Genomic DNA, 20,928 nt, shown 5'->3' on the forward strand with positions numbered 1-20,928 from the left:
TCATATGACAGGATTAATTGAATTCAATAATCTTGTAATGTGAAGACATTGTGCTAGATGCTAAGAATACAAAAGAAAAAATAATAACCCACGCTTGCATAATACTTTACAATTATAAATCATTTTACATACATTATTTTATCCTCATAACAAGCCTATAAAGTCAGAGCAGATTTTACAGATAATTTAAACAGAGCAAGTCCAATGGGAAGAGGGTTGACAACCTAGAAAACCCAAATACATCTCCCTTGCCAAAGAGTTAATCCATAATATTATATACTGTGAGCCTGGATAGATCCTATAGGATTTTGTAGTAAAGAGGGGCACACCAGAATGTCAGGGCATTGTCTGTATAAAAAGTGTAAATTAATTTTCCTTCTGAGAATAGTCAAAATCACAAGGTAGTGCTATGAGTCTAATGGATTTCAAGAATGTGAAACTCATCAAAATGTTGGAGGTCTACCCTCTAGCAACCCCAAATTTGATTCTCTTCCCAGGAGAATCCAAACCATAATGTAATATTATTAGTCTAAAGGATTTTGGGACCCTGAGAGGAAAAAGTAGAAAAGGGAGAAATGTATTGTTTATGTACTATAGGGGAGGACAGTATTTGTTTTCTGAATTGTAGATAGATTTCTGTAAATCCTTGTATTTGTGTTGTAATGGAAATGCATATGTTACCTTAGGATGATTATGTATAAGCTGGGCACTCCTTTTACCTTTACATGTGGAAACAAGTTGCATTTGGAGATTTTTTTTTCCAAAGTAAATTATGGGCAGGCTCAAAATATGCCAGAAGTATTATAATTTTGTGAATCTCTTTCCCCAGTTTGAACCCAGTCCAATCAGAGTCCAATCAAGACTTGGGACGAGGGCTAGTCACGGGTTACTGATGAATGAAATTGAGCAGAAGAGTTGAAATTATTTACCCAAGTTTATATTACTTTAAAAATGGCAGATTTAGGGTTGACCAAGTCTGTTGGCCTCTGCTCCAATGATTTTTTTTATCACAACATATCTAATATTTCAATGACTACAGTCCTTTAGATGAAGTCCAAGACAGACCTGGATTTTTATGAAATTTGGTCCTGTATGGAATAGTATTGCAAGAAGATTCCAACATAATTCAGGAGGGAGATGAAATCAAAATCTCACAGTCTCCTGAACTCCTTTATTTCTTTAGAAAATATGAAACTTTCAGGTATCCCCAGGTTCTCTCTGATTTTTTCTTTGCTTTGCTAATAGATATGTGACAACTGTGTCTACAAGTGAAACATATTTATTACAGAAATTCCACTGAATACTTCTCTTCCTTTGCCACAATCCCATGATAACCCCATCATCAGGGTTTGCATGGATAATTCTACAAGGACTGTTTTTTCAATGATTTTGCTTTACTTTGCTAACATAAAAAACACAATAGAATAGTCCAGGAGATTCTAGCCTGAAAACATTATTGTAATTAGGTCATTCATCACCTATTTGCTTCTGGGTCATAGACTTTTCTTACAAACAATGAGTAGGTTGCTTATATCTGTATATTCCAATATCTCTATCTGAAAAAAATGAGCATAATGAAACCTGCTGGATTCCAGTCTCTAAAGGTTATGGTGAACATGAATATATTTGCAAAGCAGAATTGTGTAAAGTGTGACACTCTTGGAAGTATTCAAAATAAATAAACTAAACAAATAAAGAAAAGCTCTACCCCTAGCGTGATGAGGCAAGAGATAGTGGTGCAACTACTCAAGAGTGCCTGCAGCATTGGAGGCCAAGACCAACCTTGCTCTTCTGTTATGGACCTTACTCAAGACTTATCCTTACCAAGTTCCTCAAGGGAGACTTTTCCAGTTCTTCTGTGTTTCTCCAAATGTAGACCCTTTGACTGGGTTCTACACCCAAAAGATGTCTAAAAATTATGTTGGTAGTGGGAAGGCATGCAATTTGTATTTAATTATGGGGTTAGAAGCATAGTGGATAGACAGGCCAGCTTTAGAATCAAGAAGACCTAAAGTCCTGCCTCTGTCACATAGTGGTTGTGTGACTTTCTTTAGGTTCCTTATTCTCTCAATATCTAGGCAGTGTTTAAAGATTATAAGTAGCAAAGAACGTGCTGGCCTGGATTTGTAGAAGGAGTTTCCTCATCTGGGAGTTTCCTGTGCCAATAAAATCACAGGTCCAGTCCTTATCCATACCTGTAGTCTTTTGGGGAGTGGGAGGAAGAAAACTATTATATTTCCATGGGATAGATGTATGAATTTAGACAGAGAAATAGAGTTTCGTAAGTCTTGTAGAGTGAGGAAAGGGGTAGTTCTGGGAATTTGCACATGTCACAGAAATTCCCCTAGATCTATCTGATGCTATTATAAGAACCAATGTAATAACTATTAAGAACCTACTATATACCAGTCAACCAAGAAGAGCCCATAATGGAAAATAAAGAGTTACTTGGAAAGTTCTGAGCCCTTATAAAAGAAGGCTTTGAGAAGAGTTTTTGCTCTACCCTTGGGCCCTCCAATCAAAGGAGAAAAACAACCAAGGGAGATGAAAAGATGCTGAGTATCAAAAGCTGAGTCAATCTAATAAGCTGTCAGGTGATCAACTTTTCCTGGCGGAGGTATGATGAAAGAACTATACTATCACATCTTCCAAAGAAAATGAACTCAGTTTGAAACTGTGACCACACCCAGAGCTTTATTTTCTGTGTTCAGAAAAACCAGAGGGGGTTCCAAAAAGGGTGATGAAACCATGGAGGAGCAGTACAGTATTGATTTAAGAGGGAAAGATGAAAATAAGTAAATATATGTCCCTGTTAGCAGCAATAGCTAGGGCAGGATCGGTCTGAATAGTTTAGAGGTGGCAGTCCCAATACAGAAACAAAATAGTGTTGTTTGTGGACGTAACTAGGCACTGGTAATTTCTGATTTTCCCTATTGATGGGTTGGTAAAGTAACCCAAATAATCCAAAAGCATACTACTAAGTTTCATTTTGGTAGCAGAAGGTGTAAAGAGTAGGTCTCAAAGTTAAGAAGACCTGAATTCAAATCCCTCCTCAGATACTTATACACTGTGTCCCTGCGTAAGTCATTTAATCTCTGCCTCAGTTTCCTCATCTTTAAAAAGGGATACTAATAGCACCTACCTTTAAGAGTCACTATGAGAATAAAGGAAGATAATATCTGTAAAGTGCTTTGCAAACCTCGTAGTATTATATAAATGCTAGTTATTGTAATCATTATCATCATCATTATTTCTAAAAGTTGAACTAGTTTACAACTATAGGAAGCTATGACCATAAGTAAAACTGCAAAATAGGTAAATTGTCTTCTAAGTCAACAACTTTCTCTTTCCACATCCTTTTTTCCCTCCCGCATATCCCATTAATAATACTTGTTCTTCTTTTCTAAGACACCCAGTGGCCTCATGATACTTCTCTTCTCCTTCCTACCAAAACTATTTAAGGTCCATGGCAAATAAATAAAGACAAAACAATCTATTTCTTTTTTTGGGGGGGGGGTTCAATTAACAAGTATATTTCTCTCACCCCTGCACCTGTGGTTGGGGAAAGAACACTTGTAACATCTGAATATTTAAGTAAAACCAATTCCCATATTGGCCATGTTCAAAAACATATACTTTAATCTGTATCTTGAGTCCATCTCCCTGTAAGGTAGTAGATATTATTCTTTATCATCAGTCCTCTGGAATCATAGTCAGTCATTCCATCAATAAGAGTTCTCAAGTCTTTTAAATTTGTTTGTCTTATAGAAAAAGTCATTCTCCTGATTCTACTCATTTTACTGTATAAGTATTAGAAGTCTTCCCAGCTTTCTCTGAAACTACTCCTTTTGTCATTTCTTACAGCACAATCATCACAAAACAATCAATTTCCAATTGTGGAATTTTTGGCAGCAGTGTCTTAAGCAAGTAGAATCTGTCCCAAAATGGAATGAAGTATCTCAGGAAGTAATACGTACTCCTATTGGAAGTCTTTCAAAAAGAAAGTTTGGTGGCAACTGGGTAGCTCAGTGGATTGAGAACCAGGCCTAGAGACAGGAGGTCCTAGGTTCAAATCCGGCCTCAGACATTTCCCAGCTGTGTGACCCTGGGCAAATCACTTGACCCCCATTTCCTACCCTTAACACTCTTCTGCCTTGGGGCCAATACACAGTATTGGCTCCAAGAGAGGAGGTAAGGGTTTAAGAAAAAAAATGATTTGGATGCTCCCTTTTCAGGGATATTTTAGAAGAGATTCATGTTTCAAGTGGCAGTCCAATCTTTGAAGTACCTTCCAACTCTTAAGATTTTGTGGTATGGGAGCTATTTGGAAAAATCAAGACAGGTGGAATTTTCTTAACACTTTTGAATAGATAGACACTTATCTACTCTAAGATTGTGTAAAAATTATTCCCCCACTGAGTGATTCTGGATGACATTGGGTAGGCTTTCGTATAACATTTTGATAGTGCTGTAGGAAAGAGGGGGAGAATATTAGGAGTTTATTCTAATGCAATGCATTGTACTAATCACCAAGAGCTATTAATATATATATCCATATGTAAGTGAGATATTCATTTAATATGTGTGTCATGTTAACATAAGTTAATATAACTTAGACCTGTTCCCAGCCCTCAAGGATAACCAAGTGAGTAATTAGTCACTTGTGAAGAAAAAATACAACATAAATTTACAAGGATCTCCCAAATTCTTGGTCTCACTAAGATTATCTCTCACCTGTTTAGGTCATGATGGTATATGAAGGGTGGAATGACAAAAGAAAGAGGTAATAAGAAATAGGAAAGAAGAATGAATGACTTCATAATACTCCTGGTTTTCATCTTACACAAAATTTCTTCCCCTCCCCTTTAGTATTCATTGCTCATTTTAGAAGACTTATCAGGGAAATTACACGGGGGGAAAAGGAATGTAGAAGAAATAATGACTGAAACAGGAAAACACTAACACATAATTTGTTTTCTGTTATTGTGATGATTATTACTATTGTTAATAGGCTTTGGTTCCTTCATAATGGTTATTGTTGTGCAGTTGCTTGACAGAGTCCCATTGCTGGTAATCATAATAACAATATTAAAAACTGTAATGCACTCATGAAGCCACCAAACTGTTAGATGTCTGAAGTGAGATAACTCAGGACAAAGCTAAGTCATAAAGAAGTGGGAAGCTAATGGCTTTATGTTTTGGAAATAAATGAATGACTTGGAATGAAAAGGAATTGTTTTTTGCAATTTGCAAAGGAATTGCAATACAGTAGTATCTTTTTATACAATAACTGAGGCAAAAGTGACTAAAATACATTTGGTACTGACTGAATATTTCACTTTCCTGTGCTTTCATACTTTGAGCCACATTTTTCCTACTCATTTTTGATTTTTTTTTCCTTGTGTTTTATGTCCAGACAAATCTACCAATGAATAGTGGAATTGTGAACTGGTCCAAATCTTCTGAAAAATCTTTTGGTATTATGCTAGAAAAGTCATTATATGTTTATTCCATTTGACCATGTAATCTTCCTACCAGGTATGTATGTACCCCCAAGGACATTGAAGATAGAAAGGTCTCATATATACTAAAATATTCAAAACAGCACTCCATGAGATATCAAATGACTAGAAACAAAGTTGATGCCCAAAGATGAGGAAATGACTGAACAAATTCTGGTATATAAACATAATGAATACTATGGCACTTTAAATGATGAATATGAGATATTCAGAGATATCTGGTGAGGCTTTGTGAACTGATGCAGAGGAGGGAAAAATCAGAACTAAGAGCACAGGGTAGACAGTAATTACAACATTGCAAATGAAAACAAATCTAAAAGACAATAGGGGCAGCTAGATAGGTTCAGTGGATAGAAGACCAGGCCTACAGATGGGAGATCCTGGGTGTCAATGTGGCCTCAGATACTTCCTAGCTGTGTAACCCTGGGCAAGTCTTTTCTTAACCTCCATTGCCCAGCCCTTACTGTTCTTCTGTCTTGAAGCCAATACTTAGAATCAATTCTAGCACAGAAGATAAGAGTTTAAAAAGGCAATGGAATTCTGACTAACTACAATATCCAATCTTGGCCCCATAAAACCGTGTTGAAATTTTGAACACTCCATCATCCTGTCAGAGAAACAGGGCATTATTAGGGAATAATATTTCATATGTCATCAGACATGGTCATTGTATTGGGTGGGTGGATTGGTATTATGTGACTGGTTTTCCTTGTTGCAGCGAAAAGTACAAATGATGGCAGGAATGGGAACATGTAAGTGATTGGCACAAGAGCGAAAAACATTAAAATATTTTTTTAATGTATCCCTAGCTGTATGATCCTATGCAAGTGCCTTAACCCCAAGTGCCTAGCCCTTATAGTTCTTCTGCCTTGGAACTAATATTTAGGAAAGAAAGGAAGGAGGGAAGGAAGGAAGGAAGGAAGGAAGGAAGGAAGGAAGGAAAAGAGAAAGAAACAAATTCAGTCAACCAATAAGAAATACTCTAAGTCAGTGATGGGAAAACTTTTTAAAGAAGGGGCCAAAGGAAAGGAAATGCTCATCTGTCAGTCTATTCCTAAGGCAACTCTTTTGAAGCTTCATTGTATTGTATTTGTCAGATTAGGAATAATGTCATGCAGCCAGATAGAACATTTCAGGGGGCCGCATCTGGGCCACAGGCTGTAGTTTGCCCATCACTGGTCTAAATTCTAGAAAAGGTGCTAATCTACATTGGAAGAAGAGGTTCTCTACCAAGAGCTCTTTCCATTGATAAAGCCATGGATTTAGTGAAACGAACTAACTCTCTCTCTCTCTCTCTCTCTCTCTCTCTCTCTCTCTCTCTCTCTCTCTCTCTCTCTTTCTCTCTCTCACTCTGTCTCTCTCTCTCTCTTTTGTCTGCTTTCCCTGCCTTTCTAGTTTAATTTACACTTAACACAATCCTATCTTATACAAAGTTCTTTTCAACCTTGACATTTCATAAAGATGAATGTAAGTATACCCTGACCACTGATGATGATGATAATGATGATGAATATGATGATAATAATAACCTAAAGAGCAACAATTGACATGACCATGAAAGAACTACTGCCCATCCAGTCCACTATAGATCTAACTTCCAGGGAAAGGCCATTCAGATGCTGGTAGAATATCTTCATTGCTAGGCACAGCAGATCCCCTCTAGCTGGGCTCCAAGTATCATTGCTTCCACCTGCTTTCTAGAGGTTATACTTTTGTAATGTGCATGGGAAGTCCAGATATTTCACACCTTTCAGACTTTGGAGAGGGTGATCTTTCCTTTCCCCATAGCCATTATTTACGGTTAACTGTCTTTTTACAAAAAGGGGGTGGGGGAAGACCCCAAGTTCTGGTCTTATATAGTTGGGACTAATGCAGTGTATAACATCATGGAAGATAACACTAGCTTCCCCTTGAACTCTGCAGCTCAAGCTCCTAGTCCAGTCTACTGGATGATCCACCTTTCATCTCTGAAAAGGGAATTCTTCCTCTTTCCCCTTATTATTATCTGTGAGTTGACTAATACATCAAACAACCTGAGTCTTTTTGGTCAACAAACTTTTTCACAGAGTAACAATTTAAGACAAAAAGCAAACATTTGGAAAAAGAATAGAGCTTCCAAAACATAGCTGGCTACCTCTCAAATAGTTTAGTAAAGAATGGAAGGAGGTAATTAATAATATTAATAGATTCAGCTCCTCCCTAGAAAGAGAGAAAAAGAGAAAGGGTCATTTTTTTCTCCTTCTCCATTAGCTTAGTCACCAATGTAGATTAAATCCAGCCCATCTTTACATTCAGAAAAAAAATATGTTCCCCGACCCATATATTTCTCTGCTCATCCTGTCCCAACTTTTGGCAATTCTGATGACTTATCTCAGCAGCCATGGCTATTGGCCTTCTCCTCCTACTACTTCTCATAAAGAATTCCAGTTTTAGACCACCAGCAGATACCACAACTTAAGAATGCCAGGTAAACTGCATGATTATGAAGTCTCTTTTTTCAAACTTTTCAAGTCACTGCCCTCTTGGATAGGTCCAAAGACAGGTCATACATAATTTGATCTGCCTAAAAATAATCAGAGATCTCAACTAACAATTCTGAAAAAAAAGATCTCCACGGTCTCTAAGTCACTCTTGGCTAGACTGCCTAAGACTCATCAAACAAATTAGCTTAATTTTATCAAGAAATTCCCTCAGCCAAAAGACGTTATTTAAATGGAACTTACTCAATTTGTTCTGGAGAAAATCCACATGTCAATGCTCCTATTTTTTAACAGCAAAGTGTGAATATATAGCAACACAAAACACCTGAACAAAGCCAGATAAAATTCATCATGGAATTTGACATATGGAAGTGTGTGAATGTGATTACATAAGCTAGGTCTGGTTTGTGATCTCATTACTCACAAATCATGTACCCACCTGACCATAAAACAGAAGTCATTTAAGTTTATGAAAATGGGATTTTTAATGACCATAATCCCTGACACCTCCCAAGAAGTACAGTAACCTATTCTTACAAAAACTAATCAATACTTTTTCCCTACCCTCTGGTTCATTAAAACCTTTACATATGGAATCTTCTCATCCTCCTGAAGCTGAGAATTGAAGGGGCTAAAGAGGCCCATCATTTGTCCTAACCATGATGGCAAATTGTCTCATCAGATAATTATGCTTTTCCAAGCAAAAGTAATCTGAGTTGCACATTACTGCAATGTACAGACAGAACCCATTTTAGGAATAGAGTTGCGTTCCAAAAATTCATTTATTTTTAAGTTAGTCGTTTAGAACCTAAGGAGACATCTTCTCATAAAAGCAATGTTATGATAGTGGTTGTACTCACAGGCTAGCTTATACTGTGGCCATTTAGACCATCATATGGCTAAATTATATTATTGATAGTACTAGCCTTAGCTCTGGATCCCAGAAGCAAAGAGCTATTCAGTGGTGAATTTAGGAAAACAAGGGAAGAGAAAGTTTGAGGAGAAAAAAACCATTTCCTTTTCTTTCTTGAATATATGGTCAGATGAAAGCAAAATTTTGCAATAGAATTTGACTTTGGCATCTTGAGGCTTACTAGCTGTTGAACATAGGAAAGTCACAACCTTCCTGAGTCTCAGCTTCTTCAGATGTAAATTGAGGGCAATAATACTTGTACCTGCTTCATAGGGTTGTTATATGGATCAAATTAGATATGTATATATTGACTTTGTAGCTTTAACATGCAATATAAATGTCAATTATAATTATTATTGTTTTAGTACCATGTAATGGGCACTCAGTACCCTTATGCCACTCTAAGTCTCTTACTCTAGTGCCTCATTCCCTATTTGTATTCCACAGAACAAGCTATGTTCTAAAATTATCCATCTCTCCTCACTCCAATCAAAACCACCCTTCTGTGTGGCTGACCTCAGGTTACAGTTTAGAATAAAGCAACCAAATTGCAAAGCAATCAGATGGAACTAATTTCACACTAATATGTGATTGGCTGACAGTTAAATAAATTTCCTAGAGGTATTTGACTTTTCAAAGATGTTTTGTTGTTGTTTAGTCATTTCAGTTGTGTCTGACTCTATTTGGAGTTTTCTTGGTGAAGATACTGAAGCAGTTTGCTTCATTTCCTTCTCCAGCTCATTTTATAAATGTGGAAACTGAAACAAACAGGATAAAATTACTTGCCCAAGGTCAAACAGCTAGTAAGTATTTGAGGTGGGATATGAACTCATGAAGATGAGTTTTCTTGATTCCAAGCCTAGTGTCCTATCCACTATGCCTCCAAGCTGCCCCTTTAAAAAAATGATACTTGCCAACAAAATTGAATCTTTAACTTGAGACATTTTAAATAACAACAAAGCTAAATTTTTAAAATTTAGGGGGAAGACATATAAGGAAAAATTATGGTCATTATGGACAAGTTCCTGGGTCATTTCTCATCTGTTTATGGGTTATAGGGGGGGGGGTTGCAATTTCTTTTCTTCCTACATTTCAGAATCAATATTTTCTCTAAATTTCCAAGTTGGGGGCTTTACAAATGTCAAAAGAGAAAAGGATATGGATTAGGCAGAGTTTTATATGTATAAAAACAATCCCATATGCATTCCCTTCTATTAAAAGATTAGGTCCAAGGATAATATCACTTCTGAATGTATATCCCTAGTATCAAACACAATGCCCAGCACATAGTAGGTGGTTAATAAATACTTGCTTTTTGGAGTTATATTTGTTAGCCTCTATATGGCTATCTCTTCACAGCACATGAATCCTCTTCCTGTATACCTAATTCTATTATTTTTGGTCAAGGGAAGCAAAAACAGTTCTTTCAACCAGAAGAAAATTTGACTAATTGAAGATTTGAATGACTTCTTTTTACCCTGTTTACCTTCTGACAAAGATGTGATAAACACCGAAAACATTGCTGTTTGTTATTTTTAAATGATATGATGGAAACTATAGGCCAAGGATGACTAATTCATGAACTGTATAAATCCATAATTAACGTACAATTTAGTATCCGTAACTCACACTGCTTTGTAAAACTAATCAATCATTTGTGATATTTAAAAAACTATAAAAATGTGAAATACAAAAATTCCGCATGTGCGTATGATATATTGTTGTCCCTTTAATGTCTCCTTGCATAGAAATGAATATAACATATTTTAGCGTAAACCACAAAACATCATGATATGAAACTATTACAAAATGAGTTAACTGTTCAAAATGTGATAGATCATGAAGGAAAAGGAGAAAATGGTAAAGGAACATTGAAAAGGAGAGGGGGAATATTTAATTTGAGAAGTGGGATCACAGTAGCCCCAAGGGAGGCAGAGTAGTTGAGAGGTATTGGTGCTGGATTTGAATTTGGAGGTCCTACCTTCAAATCCTAACTAATGGTGTGACTTTGGGCAAATCACTTAATATCTCTATGCCTTAGTTTCCTTGTGTGTGAAAACTAGGGTTGGATTATATTACCTAAAGTATATTTTAACTCTAAAATTCGTAGTCCTATGTTATTTCTGTCTAGTTAGAAAAGATATATTTATGAAACTCTGATACAGTAACACCTGAAACTAGAACTATCCCCTTCTGTGTAATTAAAAAGGATTCATAAGAGATTTATAAAAAGCTTATATGTTCAAGAACAGGGGAATGGCCAAATAAATTAATAGATCAATGTAATAGAATAGTGCTGGGTCATAAAGAATAGCAAATATGAAGACAACAAAGAACTATTGCAAAGCATAGAAAGTATTGCAGAATAGAAACAGATGAGAACACAAATATTCATTAGAATTGTATTTTTATTTTATTTTTTAATTTAACATTTAAAAAATACAATTCTAGTGAATATTTGTGGTCTGATCTATTTTAAATGGCAATAGCATCTAATAAGTGTGCAGAAGAAAAAGAAATTATCAGGAAACTCAAAACATTTAGCTTTTAGTGTTACTCATTGTTTTGTTAGAGTTTACATACAGACCAATCATTTGGAGTTTATAGTTTTGTAAATGCCTTTGTTTATATGAATGTTTCTGAAGATGGTTATTATTATGTTTGGAGACAGCTAAGTGGTGAAGTGGATAGAATGCCAGGTCTGCAAGTCAGGAAGACCTGAGTTCAAATATGGTCTCAGATGCACACTCTGTGACCTGGCACAAGTCACTTCCTCCTGTTTGCCTTATTTTCATCATCTATAAAATAAGCTGGAGAAGGAAATGGCAAGCCATTCCAATATCTTTGCCAAGAGAACCCCAAATAGCAGCACTAAGAGTTGGACCCAATTGAAACAAGCGAACAATAAAATTAAGTTTGGAATATGAACCATCTTTTAAAAAGAAAACACTCTTGCCCAAACTCCTGTAGATAGGGATAAGGAGAAAAAACAGCTTTGGGAGCCAGTGTAGGTGCTGAAAGACAAAATCGATGAGATAACTAAAGGTAGGGGCATCAGCCTGTAATAGCTAACAAAATGGGCCACACTAAAACATAATCAGGCATTTTGAAAGTTTTAAGGTATTGTTTCTTTTGTTAATGCTAGACTACTTAAATGGAACAGGTGCTTGTACACAGCACGGTAAATGACTAATCCCCTTCAAGTATCAGTGTTCTCTTGCTGAATGTCCCATATGCATTGAGCATTCAACATGTGTTCTTAACTGAATGAAGAATATTCTGGTTTTGTTTTCAAGGTAAAATATGCCCAGCTCTACTTCAGGACCTCTCCCAAACTCCCCGAAATCCACTTCCAACTCATAGTAATTTGTTCCCTTGCTTCTGCCCCCACCTGTTACTACTCATTAGCAACCAGGATAAAAATTTTACTGTTGTTTAGTTATGTCCAACTCTCTCTGACCCCTTTTTGGAGTTTTCTTAGAAAAGATAGTGGAGTGGCTTGCCATTTCCTCCTCTAGCTCATTTGACAGAGGCCAAGGCAAAAAACTGAGAGTGAAGTGACTTGCCCAGGATCATACATCTAGTAAGTATCTAAGATCCCTGACTCCAGACCTGCTGCTCTATCCATTGTGTCACTTGGCTGCCCTATAAAATAAGTAATAAATAATACCAAATATAAATAATAAATAATGCCAAATAATACCAATACAGAATTGGCATTTCTGTAGTATTTTGTACATTATCTCACTGATGCTGTTATAAGCAATTCTTTGTTGTTTGAAATGGCTAGGAAGGATTCTACATCTTCTCCAACCTGTTGAGATATGAAGAAAGAAGTCAAAACTAGTTGACTACTGAAGACTATTTGGCCTGCCGGAATATAGACAAATGTAGCTTGTGATTTTCCTTTTTACATCACATATGTAGCAGCCATCTAATCCAACATATTCATTTTATATATGAGAAAACCAAAGCCCAGGGAAGATAAAACACTTTCCCAGGATCTCACAGGTAGTGGCTATTGGAGGTGGGATATGAACTCAGATGCTTTGACTCTTAGCCATTATTTTTTTTACTATACAGTACCTATTCTAGGCTTTGGCTAACTTTAATTCAGGCCAAACTAGATAACAACCATGAAAATATTAAAAATTTGTTGTAACAACAAACCACCATCACACCAATAACCACAACAACAATAACAAAAGGATGAGGATGGAGAGCACCTCCTGCCCAAATCAGAAGTGTCAAAGACACCAACCTACAGCACTCCTAATATGTTCAGAACCAGATTAAATGTAATTGGTAAATAGTTAACAAAATAAATAAAACTACAAAGGAACAGAGATAATGTTGATATGTGATTTTCTAAGGCAATATATGTGTTGGGAACCTTCTAGTATCCTTTTTCTATTTAAGTTTGACACCACTGTCATAAATCATCAGAATAGAAAAGGAAGATACTAGTACATTATCTGAAGTCAGGGTATCATACTAGTATTTATTCCAGGGTCCAGGGACTTAAGTTTTAGCCACTCTGTAGAAATCAAATTGTGTGCCTGAAATCAAGGATGAAAAGTGGATCCACAGATTCCCCCACAAGTCTCTATTGTTCTTGCCTTTGACAAGATATTCTCTCTTCATTTAAAAAAATTAAAGAGGACTTCTGGGTGGCTTTGTGGATTGAAGGTACTGGGTTCAAATTTGGTTTCAGACACTTCTGCTCTATAACCCTGGGCAAGTCACTTAACCCCAATACCTAGTCCTTAGTGTTCTTCTGCCGTGGAACCAATACATAGCATTCCTTCTAAGATGAAAGATAAAAGTTTAAAAAAAATTTTTTAATAGATTCTCTAATCTAAATAAAGGAATGGCAAGCATTTCCAGTCTTTTCATAAGTCTTTACACTATGCTCTATGAACAGTTTTGATTGCCACTGTCTGTAAAAATTGACCAATAAGGTTATATCCACTACCCCTAAACTGAGACTAATCTTGCACAGACAAGGAGGAGGAGGGAGATTGATGGGGATTTAAGGAGATTTGTTTAGGGAAAGGAGAGATTAAGGGGCTTTATGGACCTAGTCAAAGAAAAAAACACACCAAATTAACTCTTAAGATCCTCCCCTGACCTTAGAAAAGTAGCCACCCACAGAAATACAAAGATGTTCAGTATGGTGAGTAAGGTCCTAGATCTAAATCCACAAATTCTTCCTCAAGATAACAGCTCACTTCAGTCACTAGCAAGGCAGCATCTGTTTTATTTCCAGAGTACCACAATTATGCAGAGTAGAGACTGTTCCTTTTCTACAGTAAGAAGTTTTGTTTTGTTTTTATATATTCATTTCACACACACTAGCAAAAAAAAAGTAACCATATTTTATATTTGTGTTGTTTCCACTTAATCTTTGGGGATTAAATTCCCAAATCAGTTGGAAGAATTATATGCTAATGTGACAAGTGACATAGCTCTCCCCATTTCTATGCCTGCAGGCAAGAGAAGGCATTTTCACTGGTAGCAAAAAAAAAAAAATCCTTCCTACTTCTAATGGGTTCTTCCTTTGAAGGATACACCAAAACAACAATTTACCCACAATCACAGAAAAGAGTGCACTTAAAAATACCACTGGCCAAATAAAATATGCAGGACTTCTTGACACAAGAGTATGAAAAAGACTATTCTATACAGAATAGTAATAATAATTGGTAATAATAACTAACATTTGTATAGTGTTTTAAGGTTTGAGAAGTGCATACATACATATATATGTGTATATAATCTCATTTGAAGCACTATAAAAGACCAGGAGAGCATAGCTAAAGAAAGAAGTCTCCACAGAAATTAGGTACTTTTGAAGTAAATTGCTTTCAAAAGTTTTACAATAATACATCTTCAAAATTAAAAGGTCCATAAATAACCAAGGTGTGTGTAAACCCATCAGACAATGACTAGGCATAACAGGTATCCAGTAAACACTTATTTAATCATAATGAATGGTTGAATTCATATCGTCTTAAAAACAGAAAATAAAAATTTCAAAATGCTAAAACAAAAATTGTGAAAGCACTTCCCTTTGATGACAATTAAGGACTTTCCCTACCCTTCCCAAAACCCTTTACCCTCTTTAAATAAAACTTCAAAAGACTCTCATTGTCCTTAAAATGCTCAGTAGTTCCCAGATAAATAACTAGTATAACAGACAGCCAAATTTACCCAAAAAAAACTATAATTTCCTTTGTATTCCCCTCTTCCCCACCCAATCAATTTCCCCACTCAACAGTCCAGTCAAATACAGGCAGTTCTCCAATTTGTTTTACAGATAAGTTGATCATATATGGTCTCAAAGGATGGAATTTTTCAGATAATGAGTTATATCAATATGATATAAGCAGGGTAAGACAACTCTTGCCTTGTTCAAATTTCTATTTCTATTTTCTTATGCATAGCATCACTTGGACAGTACCCACTGATGGAAAAAGAGGGACCAATGCTGGTGACATTAAGAAGGATGAGGATTCATAGTCTTATAGTCAGTTTCACTCAGCTATTAGCAGGGCACATAGGTCTACCACAGAGAACTGACCAGTCTGAACCAATTTCTTGTTGCAAGTGAGCTGTTAAAGACATTGTCAAGGCAAGATACATTCACTTTAAAAGTGATTCATATATTTTTATAGCTGAAAAATCCTTAAGGATCATAAAGTATGTCTTCCTTTTATTGGTGAGGAATCAAAGATCCAGAGAGGGGGCAAGTGATTCACCTGTGGTCACTCACTCATAGTCATTGCAAAGCCAAGATAAGAACCCAACTTTCATTTCTAGTCCTGGACATTGTACTATTCATTACTATATCTCCTTAATTTTTTTAGTTGATACTACAGCTTATATTGATGTATACAAAGCAGTCAAAAAAGTAATGCTATTTCTAGGTATCATCAAGTTTCTCATTGAAAATACTTCTTAAATCCCAGAAAAGTAGGATATGCCTATTGTTGGTGCCTTCTTCTCTAGTCTTGTACATGTTAGAGTCTGGAATTAATTTTTATAGACTTGCATGATGGTGCTGATGTTAATGAGTAAGGAATTCTTACTAAACTAATTGCCAAAGTAGTCTTTTCATACATATGTGCCTTCAAATAATAGATTTTAATGTTTTTCTTTCAGAAGCTGTCAAGAGATCTCTGTAACTGACTGATGAACTGCAGATTTGGCAAATAAAAACACATAAAGGAATGCTACTCCTAATTTACTATTACATCATATTGATATGCCTTTATATTATGCCAGGACTCTAAAACATCTGCTGAAAAATAAACATTAATTAAATATCACCACCTTATTGCCTGAGGTGGCTAAGTGTAATGGTCCTCATTTTATAGGAGGCTAAACTGAAACATGAAAGGGGTTAAAAACATTTTACCTAAGTCCTGACTCATTGGCATATCATAAACAAATTCTGGCATCCACATAGGCACTAATCCCTTTCTCCTAGATTCCCTTTATCTTATTCAGTTTCTTTTTTCCTTCAGTTGCAACACTATGTGACATATATTTCATGCCACCAAATCCTATCCCTATATTCCCCCCCCCCAAAAAAATGCACATCACTTTTTAACTATAGAGACTAAATAGGTCTCCCCTTTTGCCTCTGCCACTAAATGTTCAGCTTCACGGAGGAAGTGAACTGCCTTTATCAACTATACAGTTGATTATAAAAGTTTAGAATGACAAATTTTCATCTTTTCTTTGAATTACTTCATCAAGTCAGACAGTTGCCTTCACACTAATCTGTATTTTTCCATAAAAATATGGAAATAACAAAAGGGGACAAGAGATGATGACCATTTAACCCTCTAAGCAATACTGTAAAAGTGCAAAAAAATAGGAATATATACATATAAAGACAGAGAGAGAGAGAGAGAGATGGATGGATATGGAAACTACAGAGCACAAGAAAAAAGCATTCCAATCTTAATTCCAATTTCTAGACTTTCCTTAGCTAGATTTCACTACAAACAGAAGTAAGAGGGCCAAAGCTCAAAATTAGCCATGAATGGACTTGATATAGCTTCCAAATTTAGATACTGGCTGAGGTCACTTGAGCTTGTTGCAGAGAGAAATAATGTATCCAAAACTAGGGACCAACCACTTCGAGAAAGTCCAAGAATTTCTGGATTATTGGCATTAATTAATTTATGCTCTTTAATTGTACTCGTTATCTTTAGGGAATAGCACGGAAATAAAATTGAAACCCATGCCTCCAACATGCCAGCCCTCTAGGGGAAATTGAGAGAAATGTTCTTTCCAAAGGATGATGAGAGCTAAGAGCTGAAAGGAACCTTAAAGGCCATGGAGTCCAACTCCTTATAGAGGAAACTGAGGTATCAAAAGGTCTAGTTACTTGCCTAGGGCTACCCAGATAAAAAGTGTTGGAGGTGGGATTTGAATCCATTTCTTGACCAGTAATCAAACTTCTTATTCACTTCACCTAATGTCTTTAAAAGTCTTTCTATTTTTTCTAAATAACTCATTTCTTTAGCATCAACATTGAGGACTTATCCATAGATAACAGATATTCTCTCAAAATGTGATGAGTTCTAGAGGCTGCCGATACAGAATTTTTTGGCAATTTTTTGGCAAATTTTCCTGAATATTCAATCCATTATAAAAATTGAACCACAGGGGGAAGCTAGGTAGCTCAGTAGTTAGAGAGCCAGGTCTGAAGATGGAAGATTCTGGGTTTAAATCTGGCCTTAGACACTTCTAGCTGTGCGAACCTGGGCAAGTCACTTAAGTCCAGTTGCCTCACTCTTGATAAAAGGCAAAGGTTTAAAAATACTGAACCACAGGCAACTATTTGCTGCAGCAGCAGTAGCAGCAGCAACAGAAATAGTTATTCAACGAAGCAGTAGATCTCCTGGGTTGGTCATCTGTAGCTTTTAGCCACTGCAGAGTCGAAGATACAGTATTTATATACAAAACAATAGTCAGCTAAGGAAAGCTACATAAACCTATCTGGAAAAATAAGAGCCAGTTTTAGAAATGACAAGACTGAGGGTTGAACTGAGGGGGAAAAAATCACACTGGGAAGAGCTAACATGCCACTTTAATGACTGGACCCTCAGACTATGATTTCATTCTTTCCAAATCCCGTCTCTTGAAGCCCAAGAATTACATACCTAGGATGACAAGCAATAGCAAGCTTTTTATTATCCAGTAACTTGAGCAGCTTAGAATCAGAATAGCAGCACCTGAATAAACTTCAAAAGTTTTTAACCAGACTAATCCACTAACTGGTTGTGTTCATCTCCTCAAAGCAAAACCCCCCCTCTCCATTAATGCTCTTTTATCTTATTTTTAGGTAGATCTAAAAGCAGAAATATGTCCTTGCCTAATTATAATGATGATAATAATTATATTTACTATTGTTATTATTACCATGATTTGCATTTATATAGTCTATATATACAGTTTTTAAAATGCTTTACATAAAAAATTGTTCCAAGAGTCATGTAATTTCAGGCTTTAACAGTTTAAATTACACTAAAACACTTTTTGGATTCTTCTGTATTATCTAATGCATTTTTTCTAGCATTTTATGACAGACAGGACAACTATTAATATCCCCACTTCAAAGAAAAAGAAAGTTATGTTTGTTGGAGTATTAATTCATTCAAAAATCACACCACTGATAAGTGGTAAAGATAGCCAGGGCTCAAACCTAGGTCAAATCATGCTCTTTTGACCATAGTACACTGCCACATGCCTATAGATTGCCTTCCCTGAAGAAGCATGAGAAATATTTAACTTGTGGAAGTGTTTGCTGGAATCAGAATAGGGAGTACTTGAAATAAACATCTCACTTCTCTTTAGTCTGCCCTCTGCTAATAAGAACTGTAGGTAGCTGCAGTAGACACTGGCTACACTTGAAGGCAAGCCATATTCAAAAACCTGGCGCTGCCAAGAGAACAGGGCAGCAAAGAACATGCTGATTGATCAAATACGACAGTTCCAGACTCCCCATTTTCTTTCCACCCTTAACAGCTAGGCATATTTTTACAACCACCAAGATTCAATCTCTAAATGGGTATGCTCACATACATACACATGCAAGTAGATATTTAAGGAGGAAGAAGATAACTTTTCTTCATCTGATCCCCTTTGCACTTTGCCGTAGTTCCCCTTTGCGATTATCTTTCCCAACTAATCTTTGTCCTCAAACTACCACACCTAGCAAAAAAATTAGCTAAGAGGTAAAAGATGCACTGAAGACCATTAAACTATAGAAAACATGCTAAAAACACCCATGCAGTGTCTTCCAATTATTTCTGCTCTTCTTTAACAGTGTCCATCAGCTTTAGGGTAGAGCATGGAAACCATACTGAACTGGCAGTGACACTGCTAGGAGCTATTGAAATAAACAAGTGGCTCTGCATACTATAATGTACATATATACACACAGGAGCAAAGACTTACCCACATGTGACCCTGAAAACAGGAGAATTATCTGATGATATAAGCACGGATATATCCAAACATGCCCAGCACTTGCTGTATAAATAGCTAGCTGTTATGTTTATCAGTTGTGTTAATCAGTGTCATGTGCATGTAAACATACTATACACATGTATATCTAAATGAGTGATATTACAAAATCCTAGCATTCTTGAACTGGATGTATTTTGGACAGCACATCCTTTGATATTGGTATATGTATACAAACACAGTGTAAAGCCACAATGTACGCATAATGTAAATATTCACCATATTCAGACCTGGGCACAGAGAAGGATAGAAATGGGGTGGGGGGGGAGAGAGAGAGGTAGAATCAACCTCCGGGGTGAGCTATTCTCTGAAAGCCACGAGCTCACACCACCGCCCTGGGGTGGGAGCATATGCCGGGCTCCCGGAGCACGGACACACACGTCTGGGTGTTGGAGGGAGAATCTGCAGAGCCTCGAGTGGGACAATGAGGACACTGCGATCCCGGCTCGGTGCTGTAGCAGCGGGAGCCGCCACAGCACCCACAGCCACGGCAGCTGCCTCCACCCTTTCCTCTCCTTCCAGCCCCTACTTACGTTCCCAGGGTCTCCTTGAACTCGAAAATCTTCTTGATGTCCTCGGCTTGCTTTTTCCAGGAGGAGCTGCTCTCCCCATTCTCCCGGGCCATGGCAGCCGAGTGTCTGAGGGGTGGTGGAGGGACGACTGAGTAGGGAGAGTGGGGGTGGTGCGGCGGGGCTGGAGGAGGGAGTGCGTAGGGCTCTGGAAGAGAAGCGGGAGGGGAGAGAAGAGGCGCTAGGAGAGCAATCCGATCGTGTAGATGAAATGTGCAGGTCCTGAATGGATGAAGAGCAGACTAGCCCTCCACCACCAACAACCAACAACCACCAACCACCACCACTGCCGCTCCCGCTGCTGCTGTTTGCTGCTGCTGCTGCTGCCGGCGTGCGTGCGTGTGAGGGAGATGCTCAGAGAGGGAACCAGAAAGAGACTTTCAACTGCCGCTGTGCTTCCTCCTCTGCAGTTTCCTCTTTCACTCTCTCTGCCTCGATCTCTCAGGGTCTCTTATTTCTGCTCTTCTCTGGCACAGACTTCCTGCCGCTGCCGCTGCCGCTGCTGCCACCGAGGTCTCCGCTGCCGCTGCTCAAACAGCTCCTTTACCTCCTACTGCAGACCCCACTTCCAGCTACTTTTCTTGCCTCCTTTTTCTCCTCCCTCGCTCTCTCGCTTGTTCCCTCCCTCCCTCCTTCTTCCCACTCTCCCCTCCCTCTCTCTCCCTGGTTTGCTACCTTCGGGGATATCTTTACTCCGCTGCGCTTGGATTCAGATGCCCTGCCCTCCCCCTCAAAAACAAAACAAAACAAAAACAAAAAGCCAACCACCAATTGCAACAGTCCTAACCAGCTGGGGGAATTCCCCGACCGAGGTCTCCCCAGACCAGAGGGGCTCCGAGCTTCCTGTCCCGGCTACTTCAATACTCCTTAGAATGGAGATGGGGAATAAAGGGCACAGG

The 20,928-nt window shown here is 37.4% G+C and overlaps 1 protein-coding gene across 1 annotated transcript in view; it reads right to left on the reverse strand.

Annotated features, from left to right (window-relative positions):
* Nucleotides 1-20,085, reverse strand: part of CAMK1D (calcium/calmodulin dependent protein kinase ID) — a 484,315-nt gene extending 464,230 nt beyond the window's left edge. Inside the window, exon 1 of the mRNA XM_044677707.1 lies at nt 19,994-20,085. Within this exon, the coding sequence (XP_044533642.1) occupies nt 19,994-20,085 (92 nt within the window). The remainder of the gene's footprint in view (nt 1-19,993) is intronic.
* Between the last annotated feature and the right edge of the window lie 843 nt (nt 20,086-20,928).

Source organism: Gracilinanus agilis, chromosome 5 (assembly GCF_016433145.1).
Source record: "Gracilinanus agilis isolate LMUSP501 chromosome 5, AgileGrace, whole genome shotgun sequence".
Lineage (NCBI taxonomy): Eukaryota > Metazoa > Chordata > Mammalia > Didelphimorphia > Didelphidae > Gracilinanus > Gracilinanus agilis.